Source organism: Scardinius erythrophthalmus (assembly GCF_964197995.2).
Source record: "Scardinius erythrophthalmus genome assembly, chromosome: 7".
Lineage (NCBI taxonomy): Eukaryota > Metazoa > Chordata > Actinopteri > Cypriniformes > Leuciscidae > Scardinius > Scardinius erythrophthalmus.
Genome location: NC_138227.1, coordinates 30344561 through 30371587, shown reverse-complemented (window position 1 = coordinate 30371587; position 27027 = coordinate 30344561). Strand labels below are relative to the sequence as shown.

The window sequence follows — 27027 nt, the reverse complement described above, 5'->3', positions numbered from 1 at the left end:
CGATACGAATAATGAATTGTTCAGCATCCTTTCTTTCATCAAGTGTTGTGAAATTGTTGGATCTTTCTACCAAACCTTTCACACTCCTTGCACAGCGTTTGAGTCTAGCTATGGCTTTCACTGCCCTCTTCCAATCTGAAAACCTTTGCAGGCGATCTGACAGACACCACTCTTCTCTTGCCTTGGTCGTAAGAACTTGTGTCCTTTTGAGCTCCGGATCTTCATCATTAATCTCTCCCACCTTAATGTCTTCCTTAGGGAGTTCTCTTTGCCATAGGAAACTTGGACCAGTAAACCAGTTCGATCCCATGAGTTCCTTTACGGTGAGCCCACGAGAGGCGTGGTCAGCTGGATTTTGTTCTGAAGCCACATATCGCCATTGACTAGTCTCAGTGCTTGTTCTGATTTGCTGAACTCGATTGGCTACAAATACATGGAAACGTCGTGCAGCGTTGTTAATATAACCAAGGACAACCTTGGAGTCGGTCCAATAGTATTCACGGATGCCATCCAATTCCAGTTCTCTTTTGAGCAAATCACCAATTCTTGTGGCAACCACTGCAGCTGAGAGCTCTAGTCTGGGAATTGTTACCACCTTTGATGGAGCAACCCTAGCTTTACCCATAACGAGAGTGCAGTAGACTTCTCCAGACATGGTTACAGCTCTGAGGTATGAACATACTCCATAGCCTGACACACTGGCGTCTGAGAAATGGTGTAGCTCATATTGCTGAACGTCCTTGAATGTTGATGGCACATAACAACGTGGTATCTTTACCAAAGACAGGTTATGGAGGTCTCGCAGCCAAGCTTCCCAATGCGGCTTGAGGTCATCAGGAAGTGGTTCGTCCCAACCTATCTTATCTTGACACATCTTTTGTAGGGTACTTTTCCCAACTAAAATGAAGGGAGCGACGAATCCAAGAGGATCAAAAATAGAAGCAACCGTAGACAACACTCCTCTTCTAGTAAAAGGATTTTCCTTTACTAGCACTCTGAAATGAAACTCGTCTGAAGCTACACACCATTGGATTCCGAGCGCCCTCTCTACTTTAGGCTCTCCTAGAGACAAGTCAAAGTCAGTCGCCCCTTCAGTACATTCCTCCTTTGGAATTGTGGCGATCACAGTCTTGCTGTTGGTGATGAATTTGTGCAAGTGAAGCTTCCCGGTATTGCAGAGACCCCTGGCTTCCTTTACAAGCTGGATTGCCTCTGCTTCAGTGTCTACACTTGCTAAGCCATCGTCAACATAAAAATTATGTTGTATGAACTTCACTGTGGCTTGATTAAACTTGCCTTCACCTTGTACGGCAAGGTATTTGAGGCCGAAGTTTGCACATCCAGGCGAGGAGGCCGCTCCGAACAAGTGGACCTTCATTCGAAAAACTGATGGTGGGGCTTTCATGTTTCCATCTTCCCACCATAGGAACCTGAGGTAGTCCCGATCCTTTGGAGCAACATGAAACTGGTGGAACATACGCTCCACATCACACATGATGGCAACTTGCCCTTTCCGGAAACGATACAAGACTCCAACAAGGGTATTTGTGAGGTCAGGTCCAGTCAGTAGATGCTCATTCAGAGAAGTATTCTGAAATCTTGCAGAGCAATCAAAGACGATGCGAATCTTGCCTGGCTTCTGCGGGTTATATACTCCATGGTGAGGTATATACCATGCTGGTTGATTACTTAACTCCATCTCTGGGACCTTTTCAGCATCGCCTCTTGCCATTATGTCCTTCATGAAAGCCAGGTAATCCTTTCGGTACTGCTCATCTCTCCTTAAACGCTTCTCTAGAGATCTGAGTCGATGCTCGGCACATGCTTTGTTGTTTGGCAACTCTGGCCTCTCACCCTTAAAAGGCAATGGCATCTTATAGTGTCCATCTTGCGTTTGCTTAATGCCTTCATTCAATTTAGCCAAGAACCTTAAGTCTTCTTGTGTCGTTGAGACTTCCTCATTATCCCTTTCTACAAAGTCTGACTCAAAAACCTTCATTATCTCTGCTGGAGTGATCATCTCTTTTACCTTGTTCCTCTGTACAAAGCAGACTTCAGACTTGAGTTTGTGAGATGGATCACCAGCTGGCAGAACTTGCTTCATAATAATCCTGTGACTCACACCGATTTCATCTTGATAACTGTCGTCATGGTTGTATCCAACGATACTCCAGCCCAGCACAGATCTTAGTGCAAATGGCTGATTCTCATTGCCACTGAGAACATCTCTGGGAAGTAAGGCTTGAGGACAGTTGTATCCTATTAACAAACCTACTTCACAGTCAAGTGCAGGAGCCATTACATCTGCCAGATGTTCTAGATGAGGCCAGTTCCTTGCGGTTTCACATGTGGGTATATGAGATCTATTTGCAGGTATATAGTCTCTAGTGTAAGTTGTTGGAAGTTTTATTTTCACTTCGGACCGGAAGCCTCTTACTTGTAGTCCATTCAATTTGTGACTGGACACAACCTTCGTTTTGGATGTTATTGTAGAAATCTTGAGTTTGACAGGCTCTTTCCTGATATCAAGTGTCTCAGCTGTGTCCTTTAGAATGAAAGTAGTGTCGCTCTGAGTATCAAGCAAGGCATACACTAAAATCTCCTTCCTTGGTTCAGCTGTTGTTGAGACATAAACTGGAATGATCGATGAGGTATGAGTGCCGTTCCTTTCTTGAACTACTCTGTTCGAAGTCACAGGCTTAGACTCTTGTACCTTATGTGATTCAGCTGTTCTATCTGCAGATCCGTGATTGACCTTGATCTGATCTTGACTGGTTTTAGATCTTTGTACTGGGGATTTATTTAAACGGTCCTGATGTAGGCTTGTTGGGTGACACTTCTCACATTTTTCACACACGCTCCTAGAGGTGCAGCTTCTGGAGTTATGACCAGTCTTAAGACAGCCAAAGCACAACTTCTCAGACTGTACAAACTTCAATCTTTCCTCAATCGGTCTTTCCATAATCTTACGACACTTATGAAGAGTGTGGCCATATCTTTTACAAAAGACACACATAAAGCTAGTCCTTTCCTCGTTGGAACTAGTGGTGAATGTCTTGGCAGTTGAGTTGCGATTCCGCTGAAACTTATGATCTTGATTTGTTTGCTTGTACCTTTCTTGCTCTGCTGGCTTTATTGCTTGCAGTGACGTGATAGGATTGCATGCAATTCGAGCTTCCTTGTTGAGAAATTCAACAAAGTATTTGAAATCTGGGAACCCCTTGTATTCGTCTTGAAACTTGGTGACTGCTCTATTCCAACGTGAACTTAACCAGTCTGGCAATTTGGCTGATATTCTCTGATTTTCAATACAGTCATTCAGAGCTTGTAAACCTTGAACATAAGGCATGGCTGACTCAACACTGCTAAGGAAATCTACAAATTCCTGGAGATCTTTGCTGTCTTTGGTAGCAATCTTGTGCCAAGACTGTATTTTGTCACGATAAGATTTGCCAACTACGAACGGATTGCCGAACCGGTCATCAAGGATGTTCCAGGCTGCCGTGTAAGCTATTTCTGTTCCAGCCACAAAATGTCCTTCAATAGCTCTCTTGGCCGGACCAACTACATACTTGCGTAGAAAGTAGAGCTTTTCTTGAGGTGGCAAGTTCTTGCGATCAATTAATGTCTGGAAAGACAGCTTCCAGTCATTATACTTTAGGGAATCTCCAGAGAAAACAACAGGTTCTGGAATTAGGATCCTGTTGGCTGTAATCGCTTCAGCGAGTGCCTTCACAAGGTCATTAGAAGCTTCGTTGGGAACAGGCAATGAAGTTGACTGAGAGATATGAGCTTGGGGAATTGGTAACCTTTGAGAGGAACAAGAGGGTTGGTTGAAAGGAGCAGTGTCTTGTGCGAGCATTAACGGCTTAGAGAGAGAAAAAGGAATGCTTGGTTGAAAATCATAGTCTTCTTGTCTTTGTTGAAGAAGAGGAGCAGAACGCCGTTCTCCCTGATCACCTGTGATGCTTTCAGCATAAACCTGCAGCCTTGCTTGTGCTGCGTTATGTCTTTTTAGTTCCTCCAACCGTTCCACTTCCTTTCTCTTTTCTTCCAGCTTTATTTTCCTAACAGTGCTTTCCGAAATAAATTGAGCCCTTTTTCTTGCATTATCCGCTTCGGTTTCTCTTTCTTGAGCTTCTCTTTCTGCTGTTAACCTTTCATCCTCTGCCTCCAGTTTCCTAATTTCCTCTTCATGTTGATGTTGTGTCTTCATTATTTTAATCACTTCTTGTGTAGCCGCTACTTCAGCTGCTGCTTCTTGTTTTTTGTGCAAAGAATCACTGTAAGATTGACTGGACATCTTGGAAACAGACTTTGACTTACTAGAGGTTGCTGAGATGATGCTGGACACCGTGGCTTCAAACACTGAATCTGAATCAGGCCAAGGAATCTCCTTAGGATCACCGTTGAGAAAGCTCTGAGACTTCTCATTTGCAGTACTAGTAATGGCAAGACAAGTGTCATTTTTCCTTCGGATTTCAGGTTCCGGGCTTGTGATGCTTCTTATATCGTCATAAATATGGTCGACCTCAGACTGAATGGCATTAATGGCGCTCACAACTTCACAAATCAATTCTGCATCATCATTGTTCTTAATGGCTCTTTTCAAACCATTGATGTGATATTTCCACCTTCTATACTTCTGCTCAAAGCTTCTTTTCAGATCGTTTAGTCTAGCGTCTTGCAGTGTTTTACCCTTCTCGGTAAGCGTGCGTGCTCGCTGACTTCTAATATCTGGGAGCTGTGTTATATCTTCGCCAATCTGAGGTTGTTGTACTTGTGCAGCCACTTCAACTTGCTCAGTTATATCAGCCTGCTGTGGTGGGATAACCTGCTCTGCATTGTCTACGTCTTGTGCAGTAGGGTATGTAGAGCTGACTTCTTTAGTAGGCAGCAATGTTTTTTCACTTGTGTATGACATGCTAGACCTGTGTTGCACTATAATGTGAATATTCAAAGAGTTCAAAATAAATCTAAAGTTTAGTGTAAAGCGATTATCTTAGCTAGACTTAAGTGATCCAATCATGTAAATGATAAACAATTGCAGAACTGTCAAGTAGTAAAGGTATAAACTTGTAACTTGTAAAATGTGAATATCAACACGCTTAAATTATAAAGTATGCAAAACACTTGAATATAACAGAAAATTAAAATCTTAGTCTTATTCACACAATTGCACAATTGCCCATCTATCTAGTTCCTTTAGTTTCTTAATAAGCCAAACGATAATAGAAAAATGTCCAACTTTATCTTAGAATGAGGATGACGGAAATACCAGAGCAATTGAAACTTCAGCGACAGTTCACAAGACCTTGTGCTGCTTCCAAGTCACTAACTTCCATAGTGCTTGCTTGTTCAGCCTTTACTTGCCCACTGGTTGCTTCAGTCAGTCAATTGCGATATTTTTATGTTGTACTTCCCTCATTCAACACGTGGCGCCTCTTGATGGCCGTCTTCCTCGTGCAGCTTTACGATCAGATGCTGTTGGCCTTCACGACGCAGCAAGTGTTCTACTGTACCGCTCTTAGTCACAACACGAAGGCTGAGGTTCTTTTAACTGATGTTTAATGCTCTCTGGAGTCAGACATCAACATCAACACCGTAGAACTGAGTAAAAAGGATGAATATACAACAAAAAACATGTCATACAGTCAGTTACATGGAAAACACACATGACTTTAAACTCGTACATAAACAGAAAATACATACCACTTTTGCCTGCTTGTGAGCTAAGAGAGGGGGTTACATCTTGAAGCTTCTTGATTGCATGACTTATGATCATAAAGAGAAATACTTTAAACTTTGCGAAGATTACATCGTTTTATATGATCAGCAAAATTGCTCTGTCAAACTCCGACCGCAGTTCTGACTCATTGTTCGTGGCAAAAAAACAGGCAGTGACATACAAAGGCACGATGGGAACAAAATAAAATATACCCAAAAAACTCTTCGAAAGAATAATTATTGCTCAAATATACAACAGTTGAGTATATAAATCACAACAAGCATTATAAAATAATCGAAATATAAAAATATACAGAATAAACTGATTCAAAGTTGCTGAAATAAATGAGTGTTGAAGTACACAAGCGCCATCTAGTGGAAATAAACATTATAGACACCCAAAGCTTTGTGACAGCAAGCACAACCGCTGCGAAGTATACATACAACCGGCACATCCGGGAACTTAACTGTCAATTTCGTAACCGCCCCTTTTTAGGGGAAAACAAGCCAGACTTCCCATAGACTTCAATACAAAATAGCGGCACAAAACAACGTCCGTACACAGCCGGCAGACGTGTATAACTTCAGAAATCACTTAGATGAAATACGTTGAGTAATTCAGGGATTAAAGTTCTCCGTCGCTACGACGGATTTCCGTTAATTGCAGCAAGTCTATGACGGATTTCCGTCAATTGCAGGGTTCCAGTCTGTCCTTACAGTCTTAAATTCACTTTTCATAATTTTAAGGCCGTAAATAGGCTTTCATTTCTCAAATAGTGTAATAAATATCTTAATTTTAGTTTGAATAGGTCTTAAATTAAGGAAAGACGAGGTGTATTCACCCTGCTGAGGGGGATGTGATCAAAGCCTGGAGTGGAGCAAAAGCACGTTCCTCTCTCCACTCTAGGCACTCTGTAATCACTTCGCTCATGATCCACTCCGGGTTTTCAATTACCGCTCACGGAAAGTGCATGTAAGGCTACAGCTGAGCGCTGAGGTAGAACTATATTTCAGTGACACACTTAATGCAGGTAGGGCTGGGCGATATATATCAATATAAAAAATATATCGATATATTTTTTAAATGCGATATGGAATTAGACCATCGCATCGATATAGTTCAAATTTGCTCTGTGATACTTGCTCCCCGCGCCCCCGCCCCTCCTCCTCCACTCTGCGTGCGTGTTTAGAGCAGTGGTTCCCAAAGTGGGGGTCGATGATTTCTATATAAAAAAAAGTGGAAAAAATATATAGGCCCCATATATTTTTGTTGCAATTAATTTAACCCTTTCGCACGTACGATCACACCGGGTAGATTTTCTGTTTGGCGAGTAAATCTCAAAAGGCTATCCGCCACACTGGCGGGTGAATGTTCATACCAAAATATGCAATTTTCAGCGCGCACGCGCTTTTCTGCCTCTGACGAGCAGCAGAGAGAGAGAGCGCGCGCACTCACTATTCAGAGCGGCTAAGCGTCAAGCTTCCCCGTACTTTTCAAGCGTCCTTGACAGGACGGCCAGAGCTTCTTTGCAGCTCAAGTCGGCGGCGGTGTGTGCGTACGTACAGTTAACGCTCTATCTGTTGACGGCGCTGAGGAAAAAGCTCCCGCCACTGGAAGCAGCGCATTTATCATGGGGGTCGCGGGCTAAAAAGTTTGGGAACCCCTGGTTTAGAGCATGTTATGTTATGAGAGGCGAATCATGACTACTTCAGAAAACCCAGCACAATAGGAACTACCAGGCAGGCAGTGACATAAGTGTACGCTGAAATAAAGTTTTTCACCTCAGAAAAACGGACTTTCTTGTCCTGTCAGCCGTTCCTGTTCGTAGCGCACACTCAATTGCACGCGCAAATGTGCCAGTGTATTGCCTCACTGATCAAGTGCAAAAGAAGCTACGAGCATGCAACGCCGTTACGTTGTAAATTACATGAAATAAAAGTAATGCAGGTATGATTCTCATTCTATTCACCAGGAGCAGTTTATGTTTCATTAACAGTTATTGTTAATATTGTGTATTCACCATGGTAACTGTCGTTTCCATATTAACCCCAAAATGCCACTATTTTTCTTTGTGTTATTTTTTATATCTTTAAATGACTGTAGTGGCTCATACCAACATTGTATTAACAAAAACTAGTTTGGGACTGCTATTTAATAGCTTTAGCATAGGCCTAATGTTTATTTATTAGAACTAGTCTTTACTATTAGTCATATTCTTACAATTCATGTTAAGTAGAGGGGAAAAGTAACTTACTTGTGTGTTAACAAATTTTGTGTAAACATGTTATAATTTGCCTATATATTATATATACTGTATATATATATATATATATATATATATATATATAATATATAGGCAAATTATAATTATATTAGTATGCTCCCTGCCTGGTTTTCATAGATTAAAATAGCTTTTAAAATACGCCTACTGGCAATATTAAAGCGGTTTAAAACATCTCCCCTTAAAACGCTATTGGTCTCGACTATTTAAAAAGTTAAAGGAATATGACTTGGCCTAAAAAAAATTTCAGTCAGAAGAATTTTTTTCACTTTAATCCCTGGTAATTATATGTCCACCCTGCCTTCCATAGAGCGTGAACGATACATTTATAAACTTAATTTGGGCAACTTAAAAACATATCCCGTTTCATTCTACCAGCGTCAAATTGGTCTAACAACCCCACCCAGTGGTTTACCCGGACATTTACTCGTACCTCATCGAGTCACCAGGTAGCCAGTGAATGATTTTACTACGGTTTTAATAAGTAAACATCTTTAAATGTATAATATTGTGTCTTTATATTTAGAGTAGCTACTGAGTGCACGTTTCTGTCCAGCTATACAACTAGCCTGATTTAGCTTTCGATAGCATCATTCGTAATTCATGATATTTCCATAACAGCAAGATATTGATGATGATGGCAGGCAGAGATGGGCATAAATACATGGAAATGTATTTAAAATAAAATAAAAAATACAAAATACTGTGTGGAAAAAAATAATTAAATACAAATACATAATAGGGGTAGCCTACTGTGTGAAATTTTTTTTTAAATACAAATTACTTGTTTGTAAGGGTTAGTACACGTCCTCAATCCGTTACTGTGTATGGCGCTCGCCGGATTGTTTTCCCCTAAAAGTGGGCGTGAACCTTTTCAGAGACGTTCTATGACGCTACGCCGGTTGTATGTATAACAGACCGTTGCCATGAAAAACAGCGCGTTGCTATGGACGCGGAACAGACTATTTTCTTTGGCGGAAGCAATACAATCGTTTATAAATCAATAAACTCCTTTTTAAATAAATAATTTGTGTCAAATTATTTATTTATTTTGTAGGTAGCCATGTAATAAGCGGGATAATGTATAGTGAGCCGGTTGTTATAGTGAATAACAACCCCTTCAGGCTGATCTGAACATCCCCTTCAGCCTGTCGGGGTTGTTATTCACTATAACAACCGGCTCACTATACATTATCCCTTACATAAATTCCACTAGAAACAAACCTTGTTGTATTATTTTAATTTAATACTGAGAAGCTGCTTTGATACAATCTGTATTGTGAAAAGCGCTATACAAATACTTGACTTGACTTGACTTGACTTTAAAAACATAAGTTGCTAACAAGTTGCCTCTGGTTGCTCCTGGCTTATTTCTCAATCATTGAAGAAACGCTCGTTTGAGAAAAGACTATGTAATTTTTGTCGTTGAACAAAATCTTTTGAAGTAATGTTTTTCCACAGACTTTATATTTACTCATGAATTGAAAACCACTATTCTAAATTCCTATTAGAAAGTTTGCAGGCTGACCCGTGGCACATTAGATTTCTGGGTCACTTTACATATTCACATCATGGCTAAACAGTTCAATTGCATCCATTGCTTCTCTATTAAAGAACATGTAGTTTATTTCTCTGTGTTCACTGAGTGACTTTGATTCAAGTAGATTTTACTGATGATCTTATTCTCCACAGGTTGAGCCCTAGCTTTACTCTGTCCCTCATTATGGAGATTTACGAGTCTCGCTCTCCTCAGTATGTGTCCAGTCTGATGAGTTCAGCAGGAAATGACATCAATCTGAGCGGCAGAGTGTTGGACTCTGTTCACTGCGCTGCCCTGCGCTTCACTCTCGAGAACTGCAACACTGTTAAACTCAATCTGCTCTGGACCTCCGTACCAGAGGAGGAGCTGGAGAGCTTTCTGCCTTTGCTCAGCAGAGTCACACAACTCAGGTTAGCAGATTTAAAGCACTGATATTATAATGGCTGTTGTTTTGCTCAAGAATCTCTTTAACAGTGTGTGTGTTAGTGTTGACAGGCTGCTGCTGCTGAAGCTGCTTCATTGCTGCAGTTCCTCTGATCTCCAGCAGGAGACAGCATCTGTTCTGCTCTCTGCTCTTCACAACACACTGGACTTCTCCTGCTGCTCGGCTCTGGATTTAACAGACACACTGGAAAATCAACAACATTTGATACTCACAAATAAAGATTGTAAAATAATCTTATCTGTGCTTCAGAAAACCCAAAGTGTTGTGAAGTTGATTTTACAGGACTGTGAGATCTCTGATACGGCCCTGAAACAACTTTGGTCAATCCTGCCTCGAGTCCAGCTGAGGTGAGAAACCTGACAGATCCCTTTCATTACTGATATGACACAGTACAATTATTTATCTCCATATAAACTCCCTGTATATTATTCTCATGTTTGTCTTTGTGTTCTCCTGTCTCTCATCAGCTGTAGTAAAGCTTTGCTGCTGCAGTTTCTGGCTTGTATTAAAGATGGATCTCAGAGAGGCTCTTCGAGGAGGACTGAGGCTCTTTCACAGGCCTTGGGAGGAGAGATGGACCTCAGTCACACTCAGATGGACCCGAGCGCTTGTGAACAGCTGGCGCTGTTTCTGGAATATTCTGAAGGGCTGAAAGAACTGGATCTCAGTCACTGCAAACTCACTGATCACTGCATGAAGCCGCTGATGCCACATCTGCACAAAACTCAGACTCTGGAGTGAGTTACAGAGACACGGCAGCAATAGACAAACACTAAACGTGTTTATTTCTGTTATTTTATTGTTTCTGTCTCATTTCTTCTTATAGTGTGAGTCACAATAATATCACAGATGAATCAGCAGAGAGAATCCACAGCGTCGTCTCCACTCACAGCAATATCCAGACTGTGCGGTAAGTGTGTGTGTGATCTGTGTTTTTACTTCTGTATGTTTATTAACCCTCTAACCCACATCATTTATTAATAAAACAGAAGTTTTAGTGATTTAACTAAACAAAACATAAATCATTAGATTTTTATATTATAAAGTCATATCTGTTTTCTGTAATTTTATTAACTGAATAATTGTTATATCACAACAAGTAAAAAAAAACTGCAAGCAATGCTAGTTTTAGATCCTAATTGTTGAAGGGCCACAAGCATTTTTTTTAAGCATTTGAATTTGATTAATCTGTATTTTTATATATGTATACATAAAAAGTGTACATTAAAAATGACTAGTCATTCATAAATGTCAGCGGTTCATCTTAGAATACAAATGTTCCACTTAGACAAATATACTTTAATATATACTTTATGATGAATACTTTAGCTTGTTGACTGAAGGCTCTGTCTTATTGTGGTCAATTTTGTGTTTTCAGGCTGTTCGGAAACAAAGTCAGAGACAAAAAGGAGTTCATCGGAGACAAGAGATTTGAAATATGGTGAAGATCCTGGACCGTATCCTGATGATTCATTATTAAAGGAGAACTCCGGTCAATTTTAACATTGAGCTCATTTTTTTGTAAATTTGGAGTGCTGTCAATACAGAGAACAACGACAAAAATCGGTGTTGCCTACACCGAGTTCCCTTTCGTTGTCACTCCGAGTTACGTCGGATGACGACGAATGGGGTTTCGCTTAGAAATCCTATCATCTTCGAGTATTAAAACACGAGCCAATGGCAAAGAAATGCCATGGGTCTGCGGAATTTGCATAGCGTAACTCCGCCCCACCCTGGGGGTATATAAGGAAGTCGCTGGCAAGATGCAGATATGTTTTCGCTTCGGAGCCAAGTTGATGTACTTCACTCCACAGCCAAATCCTGAGTTCATCTCTTCATCTCTTCGAGACGAGCCTCTCTCCAGGTGTTGGTGTGACAGCGAGTTCCAGCGAGTGCACATTCCCTGCTGATCTGTGCAGTGATCTGCCAGAGTTTGTGTGTTCTCTCCCTGGTCGCTTCAACACTCTGCGGAGAAATCTCCTTTCATAAAAGAGCATTGCACGCGGCACGTCTTTTTAAAGATGCCTCGCCCGTGCACTTCTGGTTGCGGTCTATTTGTGTCTGACTCTGATGGGCACAATCGCTGTCTTGTGTGTCTGGGTGTTGAGCACGCTAAGGCAGCGTTTGTGGATGAGTCATGTTCCCACTGCGGGAACATGCCCATCGCACGGTTGAGATCGAGACTCAATGATCTTAATGTGAGAGTCCCCTCATCCGCACCCCGATCTACTGGTCCCGAGAGGGCTGGTACTTCGGCTGGCGGCCAGGGTGATCTGAGGGTTACAGTGTGGAACAAAGCGCCGACTATTCCACGCTCCACACTGCCCTCTGTTCCCGTGCAACCCGCGAGCGTCCGAGTGGAAACCGCTGTACAGTCCTCTGACTTGCCGCGAGTTTCATTCGGCGCTCCAGAGGAAGACTCAATGTCGATTGCTGCATCACAAGGTGGGCAGGAGTCCTCGGGAAGTGAAGATTCGGCTGTGCTGCCACCCTCGGGTGTCCCAGCATTGCCCGAGTCTGATCCCGAGATGACGGCCATGCTTTCCCGGGCCGCCGCGGCGATCGGTCTTGAGTGGTCCCCGCCACCTGGGCCGGTTCGTTCGCGGCTGGATGATTGGTTTTTGGGTGCGGCTGCTGATCCGCGTCGGCGGCCAACCCCAATGCCTTTCTTCCCGGACGTGCATGAGGAGGTCACGAGGTCCTGGAAGGCACCATTGTCTTCCCGCGATCGCTCGGCGACCTCCTCCGCCTTGCCTCCTCTCGATCAGGGGGCTGCCAAAGGGTACACTGGGGTTCCCCAGGTTGAACGCTCTGTTGCGATGCAGTTGTGTCCTCAGAGTGCTTCTTCCCGCGGGGACCCAAAGCACCCCTCCAAGGCCTGTAGGTTCTCCTCCACCCTTGTGGCGAAGGCCTACAGAGCTGCGGGGCTGGCGGCCTCCTCACTGCATGCCATGGCGACACTCCAGGTCTACCAGGCCCAGATGTTGCGTGACATGCACGAGGGGAGGTCTGACCCAGCACTCTTTGATGAGTTGCGTGCCGCCACCGACCTTGCTCTCCGAGCGACGAAGGTGACCGCACGCTCGCTGGGTCAGGTGATGGCCACTTCGGTGGTCCAGGAGAGACACCTATGGCTTAACCTGGCTGATATGCGGGAGGCCGAGCGGACCCGGTTCCTCGACACCCCCATATCCCAGGCTGGCCTGTTCGGCGGCGCAGTCGAGGACTTTGCCCAGCAGTTCTCGACTGCCCAGAAGCAGACTGAGGCTCTAAAACACGTCCTGCCCCGGCGGCCCGCTGCTTCGGCAGCGCAGTCGTCGGCACAGGTGCCTCAGCCCGCTCGCCGCCGAGGGCGCCCTCCTGCGGCTCCCGCCCCTCCCGATCGGCCCCAGCAGTCCGCTGCTTCCGGGTCGCGTCGGAGAGGAAGCCGTAGGAAGGCGCCACAGCCCTCTCCCGCCCCGTGCCCCGCTAAACGCCAGGCCAAACGGCGCTCCTGAGACGGGCTGCTCAGAGATGGCGTTGAGTTCTGTTCAGGAGTCGGTTGCAGGGCCGCTCCTTCCCCCGGTGGAGGGCCGGGGGAGAATCCTTGGTTTTCCCATCCCCGCTGCTCGTCCCACGACGGGCAGCACCCTAAAATGGTTAAAGAAAGAACTCACTACCCCATCTCTGAGCACACGGAGTGTGCGGATGAGAGCACGCGCCGCCCACGGGCCACGCTCCTCTCATCCCCCTCTGTCGCCAGACCCCTGCCAGAGCACGCCCCCGTGGGACGCTGGTCCTCCCCTGGCCTCCTCTGGCAGGACGCGGCTAATGACCGTGCCCCCGCACCGGGCCGCTATGCCACCCATGTCTGGGCCGGTCATTCCGCCTCGCTGCACCCCCGACGGAACGTCTGTGGTTCGTATGACCCCGCTGGTGCACTTTCTGGAGGCCTGGCTAGAGCTTCCCAGACTGTCCCGCTGGGTCGCGAGAACCATCAGGCTCGGCTACGCGATTCAGTTCGCGCGATCTCCTCCCCGCTACAGCGGAGTCCGCTTCACTATGGTCGGTGGCAATGCCCCTGTCATGAGAGCGGAGGTCGCTACCCTACTGGCGAAGGGTGCGATCGAGATTGTCCCTCCAGCCGAAATGAGGTCCGGCTTCTACAGCCCTTACTTCATTGTTCCGAAGAAATCGGGTGGGTTACGACCGATCCTGGACCTGCGCGTCCTGAACCGCTCCCTTCACAGGCTGCCGTTCAAGATGCTCACGGCCAAACGCATTTTCGAGTGTGTGCGGCCACAGGATTGGTTTGCAGCGATCGACCTGAAGGACGCCTACTTCCATGTCTCCATCTTACCTCGACACAGACCGTTTCTACGGTTTGCTTTCGAGGGGCGGGCATACCAGTACGCGGTTCTCCCTTTCGGGCTAGCCCTGTCTCCTCGCGTCTTTACGAAGGTCGTCGAGGCAGCCCTTGTTCCCCTCCGGGAACACGGGGTTCGCATCCTGAACTATCTCGACGACTGGCTGATCCTAGCTCACTCTCGAGACCAGGTTTGCGAACACAGGGACCTTGTGCTTCGGCACCTAGCTCGTCTGGGCCTTCGGGTCAACTGGGAAAAGAGCAAACTCTGCCCAGTGCAGAGGATCTCTTTTCTCGGTATGGAAATCGACTCGGTCGCCATGTGCGCGCAGCTTACGAGCGAACGCGCGCAGTCACTGCTGACTTGTCTTCGCCAGTTCGAGGGCAAGAGTGCGGTTCCACTGAAACTTTTTCAGAGGCTCCTGGGGCATATGGCATCCGCAGCCGCAGTAACGCCGCTCGGATTGCTTCATATGAGACCGCTTCAGCTTTGGCTTCGCGATCGAGTCCCGAGGTGGGCATGGCAACACGGCAAGCTCCGGGTCCCAGTGACTCCGGCCTGCCGTCAGACCTTCACCCCGTGGTCGAACCTCAGTTTTCTACGGGCCGGAGTGCCCCTGGAACGAGTTTCCCGGCATGTTGTTGTCTCAACAGATGCCTCCTCCACGGGCTGGGGCGCCATGTGCAATGGACATGCTGCCGCGGGCTCCTGGACAGGACCCCAACGCCTTTGGCATGTCAATTGCCTCGAGTTGCTGGCTGTACGTCTCGCTCTGCACCGCTTCCATGCGTTGCTCAGGGGTCAGCACGTACTAGTCCGATCAGACAATACCGCAACAGTAGCGTACATCAACCATCAGGGTGGTCTACGCTCCCGCCGTATGTCGCAACTCGCCCGCCACCTCCTCATATGGAGTCAGAAGCATCTGAGGTCGCTTCGAGCCATTTATATCCCGGGACACCTGAACCAGGCGGCCGACGAGCTGTCTCGAGTTCAGCCTCTCGCTGGAGAATGGCGACTCCATCCCCGGACGGTTCAGCTGATTTGGGATCAGTTTGGCGACGCACAGGTAGACCTGTTTGCCTCCCACGACTCGTCCCATTGCGACCTGTTTTATTCCCTGACCGAGGGCACGCTCGGCACGGATGCACTGGCGCACAGCTGGCCGCGGGACCTACGCAAGTATGCGTTTCCCCCAGTGAGCCTTCTTGCGCGGACCCTGCGCAAGATCAGGGAGGACAAGGAGCAGGTTATGTTGGTTGCTCCTTACTGGCCCAGCCACACCTGGTTCTCGGAACTCATACTCCTTGCGACAGCACCTCCCTGGCCAATTCCTCTGAGGAAGGACCTCCTTTCTCAGGGACGGGGCACCCTTTGGCACCCTCGTCCCGGTCTTTGGAACCTCCACGTGTGGCTCCTGGACGGGACGAGGCAGGTTTGAGTACCCTACCACCAGCGGTGGTGGCTACCATCACTTCCGCTAGAGCATCGTCCACGAGACATGCCTATGCGTTGAAGTGGAACCTCTTCGTCAGCTGGTGTTCTTCTAAACAACAAGAACCCACGAAATGCCCGATCAGTGTCGTGCTTTCCTTCCTGCAAGAAGGGTTGGAGCGAAGGCTGTCTCCCTCCACCCTGAAAGTGTATGTTGCCGCCATTGCCGCACATCACGAAGCAGTTGAAGGTAAGTCTCTGGGGAAGCACGACCTGATCATCAGGTTCCTGAGAGGAGCGAGGAGACTAAATCCTCCTCGTCCTCCCCTCGTACCCTCTTGGGATCTCTCAGTGGTTCTAACTGCCCTGCAGAGCGCTCCATTTGAGCCTTTGCAATCAGTGGAGCTTAAGTTCCTGTCAATGAAGACAGCACTCCTGGTTGCATTGGCCTCCATCAAGAGGGTAGGGGACCTGCAGGCATTTTCGGTTGACGAAGCGTGCCTGGAATTCGGGCCGGCTAACTCTCACGTGATCCTGAGACCCCGGCTTGGATATGTGCCCAAGGTTCCTACCACACCCTTTCGAGATCAGGTAGTGAACCTGCAAGCGCTGCCCTTGGAGGAGGCAGACCCAGCCTTGGCACTGCTCTGTCCAGTACGCGCCCTCCGTGCTTACGTAGACAGAACGCAGTGTTTCAGGACCTCAGACCAGCTCTTTGTCTGTCATGGTGGGAAGCTGAAGGGAAAGGCTCTCTCGAAGCAAAGGTTGTCTCACTGGATAGTGGACGCCATTGCTTTGGCTTACCAGCAGCAAGGTCGACCATGCCCCCTTGGTGTGAAGGCCCACTCCACTCGGAGTGTGGCATCCTCTTGGGCTCTAGCGCATGGCGCCTCGCTAACAGACATCTGCAGAGCTGCAGGCTGGGCGACACCTAACACATTTGCGAGATTCTACAATCTCCGAGTGGAGCCAGTTTCTTCTCATGTACTCGCTTCAACTAGCCGGTACTAGATTCTGCTCAGGTGTCTTCGCTTGCTCGCCATTCCTCTCCACGGACGGGATACGTGCGATATTTCCTCAGGTGAGCCTCATAAGCCCTGAGTCTCCTCCAGCACTGACGACGTCAACGCCAGAGTTATGCCACGGGCAGCTTTCGCGCTTGGCTAGGTGCCTCCATGTGCATGGTCCCCCTTTGGCGACCCCCACATGTGTATTTCCACTGTAAGCCTCTTTGAGCATGTGTCTTTCCCTTGGCAAGCCACCTTGCCACCCCTGGGGTTGAAATATTCCACCTGCGGCTGGACACCCCAGTGTTACTCCGTATGCAGCCCTTCGGGGTCATATGTGTATTCCAAGTCCCCCCCTTCGGGTTGGGCATGATTGCATATTTCCACTGGATATGCTTCCCAGTGTACCTTGGTATCCCTGTGTTAAGTAGGACTCCTTCGTCCGTGCTAGTTTCACGACAGGGAGCTCAGACTTACGCAGGGCACTGGAAGACAGTCGAGAGGTGGCGTGATTATACGGGAACCCCATTCGTCGTCATCCGACGTAACTCGGAGTGACAACGAAAGGGAACGTCTCGGTTACGTATGTAACCCTCGTTCCCTGAGTAGGGAACGGAGACGTTACGTCTCCCTGCCACTTCCGCTGTACCGCTGGAACGCCTGAGTTCAGTCTCGGCTCCTCAGCGAAGACATATCTGCATCTTGCCAGCGACTTCCTTATATACCCCCAGGGTGGGGCGGAGTTACGCTATGCAAATTCCGCAGACCCATGGCATTTCTTTGCCATTGGCTCGTGTTTTAATACTCGAAGATGATAGGATTTCTAAGCGAAACCCCATTCGTCGTCATCCGACGTAACGTCTCCGTTCCCTACTCAGGGAACGAGGGTTACATACGTAACCGAGACGTTATTCTATTTTTAAAATTTGCACCCTGTTGACTTCAATGGGGCAAGTACTAAACCTGCTTTTAGCCTCTTAACATCCTTGATGTGTCATTACAAGTGCACAGCCATGTTAGATGATTCCTTCAGAGTCAACACGGGTGAATCTGACTGCAGTAGATGTGAAAGATATGAATAAAAATGATGTTTATTCAGCCAGCGCACATACCTGTATTTACATCCTGTTTTCGGTCGAGGTCCACAGTAGTCGATTGTCGAGTTCACGCGCGTGATCATAGGTACTAAACCTATGCGCGTGAACTCGACAATCGATTACTATGGACTTCGTCCGAAAACAGGATGTAAATATACTCAGACTGTTTTAATACACTTATTTGAGCTGTAAGAAAGTTAAATGCAAGACTTATGGTTATCATGCAGTAAAATGTATAGTTAGACCCAACCTTAGCTAACAAACGTGTTGTACTTCATCTTCATCTTGTTATCTCTCTATATGTATATTTGCTTATTATTATTCATTGTTCATTTTCCTAATCACTTTGTTACTCTTTAATCAAATCTTGTGTTGTCTTCACAAATAGAGATAAGAAGAGGTCTCCATTTTAAGATTTTCATTACATGTTGTTAAGTAGTATTTTTTCATGATGTTGTTGAGTAGTAATTTTCGTTGACTGCTTTGGTATAATAGCACTTGTTGAATTAGAGCTGGTCAGAGTTTCTCACTGAGAACTAGAAAAGACGCTCCTAAAAGATTAAATGAACTTTGCTTATGTTGTTGTACTTCGTCTCCTGTGTTCTTTTTTTTGGGGGGGAAATTTTATTTAGCTTTTTTCAAAAACTCAAGACACAAACGAGGCAAAACAAAAAAACACAAACAAAAAGGGAAAAGGGAGATACAATGTAAAACAGATTTTATCAAATAATTCCCCCCTGCCTCTCATTGAATATGTGATCTCTAAGGGGACACAGCTGCAAATTTCCGACAACCACAATCCAACTGGCACATCAGTGTCTGCCTTCCATTTCAAACAACACATTTTTCAGCTATTATTAACAACATTTCAGTAAGCTTAATAGCTTGACTGTTTCGGAGGTTAGAGTTGGTAAAATCACCTAATAAACACACCTCTGGATCCATCGGAAAATCAATTCCATGAATCTGATACATCACATACATGCACCCAAAACACCTTAACTTCAGGACCCAACCACAGGTGGAATGCAAAAATGTTCCTTCTTCTGTCCCACATTTGAAGCAGAGGGGTGAAATACTGTTGTTAAATTTACATAATCTAGATAGAGTGTAGTAAAGCTGGTGTAAACAAATTTAACTGAATTAATCTATACCTAGAATTCAGGGTTGAGGTGACCTCATCTTTACATAATTGACCCCACAGTTCCCCATCTATTCAAAACCCTGAATCCTGCTCCCATCTCCTTCTGGATTTATCTGGGTCATCTAAAGGCTGATTTGAGATCAGAGCTTCATATATTCTAGAGATTGTTTTATATAGTGGTTTATCAGAATAACAGAGTTGCTCTATACATGTCAAATCTGGCATCTTAGGATACATTTTTGCTTTGACCTTTGAACAATCTTGTAATTGCAGATAACCAATTCTTTATTACTCAAATCATATCTATTTTTAACTGTTCAAACGACATTTAAACATCATCATCAAAACAATGCTCCAAATGTCTAATTCCCTTATCTGCCCATATCTTAAAATTTTGGTTTTGATGACATATTGGTAGCAATCTGTTCCCTCATAAAGGTGATTGAAGGGAAAGAAAATTACCTGTCCCAACAGAGACCGCAGTTTCTACCAAGTCTGAATAATCATGGGATTGTTAGTTCTTTTTTTTTTTTTTGGTCAATTTGTCATCTCATGTATATATAAGATATTGGCAGGACACTCTTCTTTTATCCCAGATTTCTCCATATTCAGTCAAGAGGGAAAGGCAAACATCTGAGCTAAATACCTGGATTTGGCTTCCCAATTATACATCTTAAAATTGGGAAGTCTCAGTCCAGTCCAAAGCCAGTTTATCAAGGCTGACTCTATGTGTTTTTTACAATGCCAAATAAATGATCTTATCAACCCATTAAGAGAAGAGAAATCAGAATTAGGGATTAATTTTGGGAGAGATTGAAACGTATAAAAATTTGGGCAAAATGTCCATTTTAACTGCATTTATTCTACCAAGTAATGTGAGTGGTAGATCCATCCAGTTGGTTAAATTTCTACCTTCTCTAAAAGACTAGCCAAATTAATTTTATAGAAATTCTTTAAATTACCATCTACCTGTATACCCAAATATTTAATGCCAGTAGGTGAGCACTTAAAGGAAAACTCGTCCAGTGAAGTAGTCGAACTCAGGGTTAATGACAAAATTACACTTTTGTCAATATTAACTTTGTATCCAGAAAAAGTGCTATAATTGTAACACATTATTTCTGTATATGAGACTAGGGGTGTGCCGGTTTCAGAATTGGTGATGACGGTTATGACGTGAGTCAAATGTGACGGTTCATAACATAACCGTCGGCCGGGGGTTGGGGCGTTGCGAAGGTCGTCTGTTATAGGACAACTTAGTTTGAATAAACGAGCAGACACTGATTAGCTACTTGGTCGCCTATTAAACAAATAAAATTAATATCTCAACATCCGCACCAATGGTTTTTTTTTTTTTTCAAAGCCGCACCCGCCCGCCATCCGCTGATTGTTTTGCGGTCTATGGACGATGCAATGCTCTGTTGATGCGAGCCGCAAGAAAGCCCTTGTCTGTTCTAGAAAGGATGCAGCAAAGATATTAAATGCTAATGTATGAGGCATAGGCCTACGCTGAGTTTCATTCATTTACGATGAGATGCGCTCTAGTTCACAATGAAATGCAATGCAAGTGAACGCGGCGCGCCCGCGCCTGCATGTCGCGGTTATTATATTGTCTGCTATGTTTTCTTTTTATTTATTGAATAGGCTACATGAAATTGGTTGATGAAACATTTATTAAAATTAAGATACAATTTGTACAAAACGAAATTCGTTTTAAAGAAAGGCTTTCTACAAAGCAAAACTTAATGAAGTGGTAAAAATCATGTCTGATGATTTAGCCTACAAAACTTCATTAAGTGGTAAAAACCATGTCTCCCGAAATATTGCGCATCTTATGATCCAATCTTTTATTACAATTGTTTTTTTAGCTAAAATGTAATACACATCATATATACACACACTGTAGGCTATATGTTTCGTTTATCAAACATGTTTGGGGCCAGTCAGGCTAAACTGCACGATCACGGTAATGATACATTTGTTATTATTGCAAATGTTTATTGCTAATGTTTATTATTGCAAATGTTTTTCCTTTGTTTAATAAATCTCATAATGATGGCACATCACTATATCATAGTCCAACCCGGTATCACGACAAGACGTGAAATAATCACGTTGGTCCACTTTGGAAAACGTGTAGATGTCACAGTTTAACGCCCTCAAACGTGAATCTTACACGTTCCCTCAAACGTGAATCTTACACGTACCATTATCCCGGGACGTTTGCTAATCCTACCCCAATCTAATCATAACCATTTCTTAAAACTAAGTTACGTAGGCTACAATTATAAAGAAAAACAACAGACAGACAAGTATAATCACAATAATTTATTTATTGAGAAAATGTCAAAATCGGTACCAAAAGTTGTTCACGTGACGATGTGTCGCAGTCCTCTCTGGCAGTGGTTTTGTATGAGGTAACAGAGCAGAATTTAAGTTATTAATTCAAATCCATGAAAATGTTAATCCGTCTTCGGTTCGGTTCGCTCTGAGGGCTGCGCGCTTCATTTCAAATGTGAATGTGCATGACGCAATCTGTGACGAAGCAGGCGAGGCGAGAGCCAATGAGCGTTTGATATTGCCGTAACCATAGTAACCTTGAGGGCGCAATTTTTGAATTTGAATTCATAACAAGCGCGGGGTTTGACGTTTACGGTCAAGATGACGATTACTGGATAAAGGGCTGAGTTTGGATCTTTTTCTTGCAAATAATATTCTGAAGGTTTGGATTACATCAAGCTAATAAAATTTATGTATTTTGTGAATCGATGTAGTGTTGTAAGGTTAGTATATTATGGTTATTAGGAACGATAAATAAATTATTGTGATCATACTCGTCTGTCTGTTGTTTTTCTTTATAATTGTTGCCTAGGTAACGTTAGTTTTAATAAATGGTTATGGTTAGGTTTAGGGGTAGGATTCGTGGCTCAAACTATCTTTTAATGCCATATTGTTCATAAAAATGCCATTTTCATACACATATCTGTCCTTACGTTTTATCATTTTAATATTGTCCATAAAATGGGTATGTTTAGGTGTGGGAGTAGAAGGGATCTTACATTTATAATCTATAAAATGGTAAGGAAATTGTACAGATATCTTCAATGGCAATTACGTGTAAGATTCACGTTTGAGGGCGTTAAACTGTGACATCTACACGTTTTCCAAAGGGGACCAACGTGATTATTTCACGTCTTGTCGTGATACCGGTCGTAGCTTTTATTTCTATCTCAAATGATTGGCTGTAGGGGGTACTTGGCAAAGAATCAAATACAGTTGGAAACGACGTAGATCACTAATAACACAGACTGTTAACAATTGTTTTTAATTAGTATTTAAACATTCTCTATGATAAAAAAATGTTTGTAAAAAATATTTTAATAACACGGTTTTGGCGGTTATAGAGTTCTAATGACGGCGTTCATCTATAACCGTCGGTCTCACGGTTATATACTAACCGTCACACCCCTATTTGAGACATAGCCTGTGGGGTTAGTTAGAAATAAAAGAATATCACCGGCAAACAATCATATTTTATGCATTTCAGGGCCGAATCTAAAACCCTTTATATCAGTTGCATCTAATAGCCTCGGCTAAAGGTTTGATAGCCAATGCAAAGAGAGCTGGGCTTATGGGTCATCCTTGTCTACATCCTCTGTATGTAACGGCTCAAATGTGCTTCCACTTGCTCCATTTATTTTCATGTTTTTTTTTTTTTTTTATTTTTTTTATTGCATGAACAACATTTACAGAACATGAAAAAAAAAAAAAAAATACAAAAAAGTACATAAATAAAAATAAAGATGCCAGGGTTAAAGATACACAAACACACAATACAAAAATTTTATGAAAACAAAACTAAATAGACCAAACAAACAATAAAAGGCTTTGACATTTCACAAAATCTGAAAAGTATTCAACAAATACATGGTTTTAACAGCTTTTTTGTTTGTACTGTCCTTAATGGAAACCATATAATTTTCTAATTCTTTCAATAGCACAGAAAAAAAAAGGTTTCTGATTAGTAAATTTACATCGATGAATATGAAACTTAGCTAAAATAATCAAAAGATTAATAATATACTCTTCCTTTTCCAGACTCTTTTCATATGGGAAAAAACCAAATATAACATGTTCGTATAGCAAAAGAAAATTAAATCCAAATTTGTTATTTATAAATTTAGAAACTTCCCACCACAACCTTTTGGTGTATTGACAGTGCCAAAAAATATGAGGTACAGTTTCTGGTTGCAAATAACAAAATGAACAATTTACATCTATGTCTTTTTTAAATTTGGACCATTTATTTTCATGTATGGCCCCTTTAATGACACTGCACTCTCCGCTCAGAACTGGTAGTATAATGAACTGGTTCCAGTAGGGTCATTTAGATCCGCACCAGCTAAGAGAGTGAATGGCTGCGATGAGTGAGTGCTCCATGAGAAGAATATACTGTATTAATTGTATAATTTTGTGGGTTAATACTGGCTTATACTTGTGTTTAGAAGTAGCCTATGTTATATGATTTCTGTTAGTGCCACTGTTATATGTATTTTAATATCAAGTTTGATGTTCACCTCCATTATAGAACATGCACAAGGGTGATTCCTGAGTCTGATCACTGATGTTCTATGTTGTCAACAGAATAAAAATCCATCATAAAGCGCAAATTGGTGTCTATCGTGAGTTAAACACAACACAACGCAGAGACAACCCTGTTACATATACAGAGGGAATGTAGCAGAAGTTATTACATTAGTAACAATTTCTGCTTTAGGGGATTTATAAAGTGGTTGAATTAGGTCAATATATCGTGTTATGATCATAAGTGAATTGGGTAACACTTTAGAACACTGTTCCATCATTAATGAATAACTACACTGGTACAAATGAGTTATGCACTATTAACATTCTTGTATCTATACTAACAAGAAACTCTGATGAACAAATTAGTAAGTAATAGTGCTCAGTTGAATGTAGTAGTTCTCCATTCAATAATCTATTTTTTTAGTTCTTAGTAGTCCTCTGAGAGAACTATACAGGTTCATAATTAATATGAATAATGCATCATTTATAATTAAATCTAAAGTGAAGATCATTGTAACCCACTAGTAACAAATCAAGTGTTACCGAATCCTTCTGAAGGAATTACTCAATATTTGGATCAGTATTCTAAAGTGAAAAGCATGATAAATCTTTAGTAATGGCTGAAATCCTTGTAAGATTTTGAAGTTTATGTAAGGTTTTGTTTGGTAATGACTCATGTGTTAGTGCATTCTGCTAAAGCAATTACTAATTATTTGGATCAGTATACTAAAATGAAGATCATAGTAACCCAGAGGCAGTTTTAATATTAAATGACATGGCATCTGACACAGAGAAGCCAATGGCACATGTTGCTATGCTTGGTGACACATCCGGTGGCACTTCCGGTCTTCATTGGCATGTGCCAGTGGATAGTGGCATGTGTCACTGACATTTTCACGAAACACTGACACTGAAACACTGAGTCACAGAACATGTCGTTGTATGTTGTGACACCTCCAGCAGTGACGGAGATGAGTTGAGCAGCTATACTGACGTAATTGCCACATAAAATCCTAAATAAATAGCCAAACTTAGTGATATTTTAAAATAAATATCAATTAAACGCATCAAAGTGAGTAATGTTTTTTCAAACATGTTTGTCAGTTTGTGGCACATCTGTATTTGAGAGTCATATGCCACTGAATGTTTTGTAATACCAGTAATACCAGTTTATCACACAAAGTCGTGAACTGCCCATTCTAGGAAAGACTTTATGTTAATGCATTAACAGTTACATCCTGTAAACCTTTATTTTTGCATGATGCTGCACACACGCCAGTAGGTGTTAGTATAAGTAGGCTAGGCCTGGGTATAACACTGGCCAGCGCAATATTATCATCTGTGGCTTTAATATTTCAAAAATAATTTTATAGAATTATATCTCAGCATGCAATCCTTTTTGGATACGTAACAAATGAATTTCAAAAATTGAGTTCTTGTGCTGGACAGTGTTACTCTTACTTATACTGTGTCACCTACCGGCGTGCTTGCAGCATCATGCAGAAATTGTATTGTAAAGTGTTTTCCAAAAAAGTTTACAGTAACAAATGCTACTGTTATGCCTTATTCAGTATAATGTGGGTTACAATGATCTTGTAATTATTATAAATTATAAATTGTACATTATTCACATTAATAATGAACCTGTATGTAAATCTTAGTAGTCCTGGGAGGTATGAAAAAATAGTAGCTATGATTTGCTAATTGTGAACCACCACATTCAACAAGCACTATTACTTACTAATTTGTTAATCAGAGTTTCTTGTTAGTTAATAGTAACTAGAGTGTTAATATTGCATAACTCATTTGTTCCTGTGTAATTAGTCATTAATAACGGAACAGTATTCTAAAGTGTTACCGTGAATTGTATTGTTGACTAGTATTTTGAAAAGGGATGTTGGTGGTTGGTAACAGTGGGGTGTGTGACCGGTTTGTCCGTGTCGTTCTGCAGATACACTGTCGGACCGCTAGATGGCGGTGTCTACTACAGGCCAGGGACCAAAGTTTTTTTTATTTAATTTTTTATTATTATTATTGAATATTATTAAGAACAAAACATATTGTACATACAAAAGTGCATATAATCATACACGTCAGGGGTAAAAAAAAGTGTGTACAGTTGTAGAGTTTTCCTTGCTTTTAAGTTTTTACTTTTTGATATAACGTCAATTTTAAATTGTTCAAAATTTGGAATTTTATTCCATTTGACGAAATTAATATAGTAACGGGCAATTACTAAATCAAATATAACAAATAATGAAATCAAATATAGCCTACATTTTGTATCACCATCAAACATGCGCGTAATTTGCACGGGGGTTACGGGGGTTATGACCCCCCCGAAAATCTGATCCAGCTAATATACCCCCCCCCCCCCCCCCCCACACATATTAAAATAAATATGAAATATTCCGAATGAATACTTTTGTTCGTTTTCTTTATTTCATTTGCCAGCAAGAAAGATAGTATCATATTTTAAATAATCTGTAATGTACTTCCCGCCCACCGCACCGCCGACTACTTGGTATTACCCAACCCGCTTTCTCTACCAAGTTTGTTCACTATATTGCGCAGTCGCTGGGATGAATGGTTGGAGAAAGCTGACGGTGCATGCTAACGGATGGAAAGATGAAAAAGGACACTGAAAGGCAGCCAGACAACGATTTTTCATTGTTGGTCGACACCATTTTTTACAGTCTATGGTCGACACCAGCCAAAAAGAGGAAAAATCCTGACCAAACGGAGGTGCGTTTCTCAAAGTGTGAGGCGCGGGCGCGTGCGCGGCCCACTGCTGGGGGGGAATAGAGACATGACAAATGGGGCGCGACAAACAGGTTTTGTGCCCATCTTTTTAATTCCTTTATTTATTGACCATACACTCAAAACAAAACAAAGACACATTTAAATGTAAGCCTTGCTGAACCTTTTTACACGTAAGTTTAAAAGTAGTAGCTAGGCTATCACTTTATGGTTCCCATGGAGACGCGTCATTCATTGCTTGTCACACCGCAGCCACAATAGCGCTGAATGAATGACTGATGATCTGCTTTTATTTCTTTTTATTCAAAATTTCACAAATTTGTTAGCTATAGCAGGATATATCTGATATTCCGATTGTCAAATATGTGCAAGTGGATGTGTTTTGTTGTTTAAACACCTTTATAACGATCGCGTTAGTTGTATGCGCAACGTATTTTAGGTAAGTTATCTTAAAATACCTAAAAACAAAAATACGTAAATTATTAGGAATTTACCACCTCCGGCTCAATTTGAGATTATTATCATAATTTTTATTTTTTTATAATTTTTTTGTTCTTTTTGCAGTTTGCAAAGTGACAAAATGAATCAAAGCACAACTAGTCCACACTTTCCCAGTTTCTGAATTTGATGTTATCAGAGGCTAAATGCAAACACAATT

General features: G+C 42.9%; 1 protein-coding gene across 1 annotated transcript in view; it reads left to right on the top strand.

Moving 5' to 3' along the window:
• Window positions 1-11505, top strand: part of LOC308693793 (uncharacterized protein) — a 101999-nt gene extending 90494 nt beyond the window's left edge. The window contains exons 22-26 of the mRNA XM_081370891.1: window positions 9702-9959; window positions 10036-10341; window positions 10462-10731; window positions 10821-10904; window positions 11373-11505. Coding sequence (XP_081227017.1) covers window positions 9702-9959; window positions 10036-10341; window positions 10462-10731; window positions 10821-10904; window positions 11373-11439 — 985 coding nt within the window. The 3' untranslated portion in view covers window positions 11440-11505. The remainder of the gene's footprint in view (window positions 1-9701; window positions 9960-10035; window positions 10342-10461; window positions 10732-10820; window positions 10905-11372) is intronic.
• Window positions 11506-27027: the final 15522 nt, after the last annotated feature.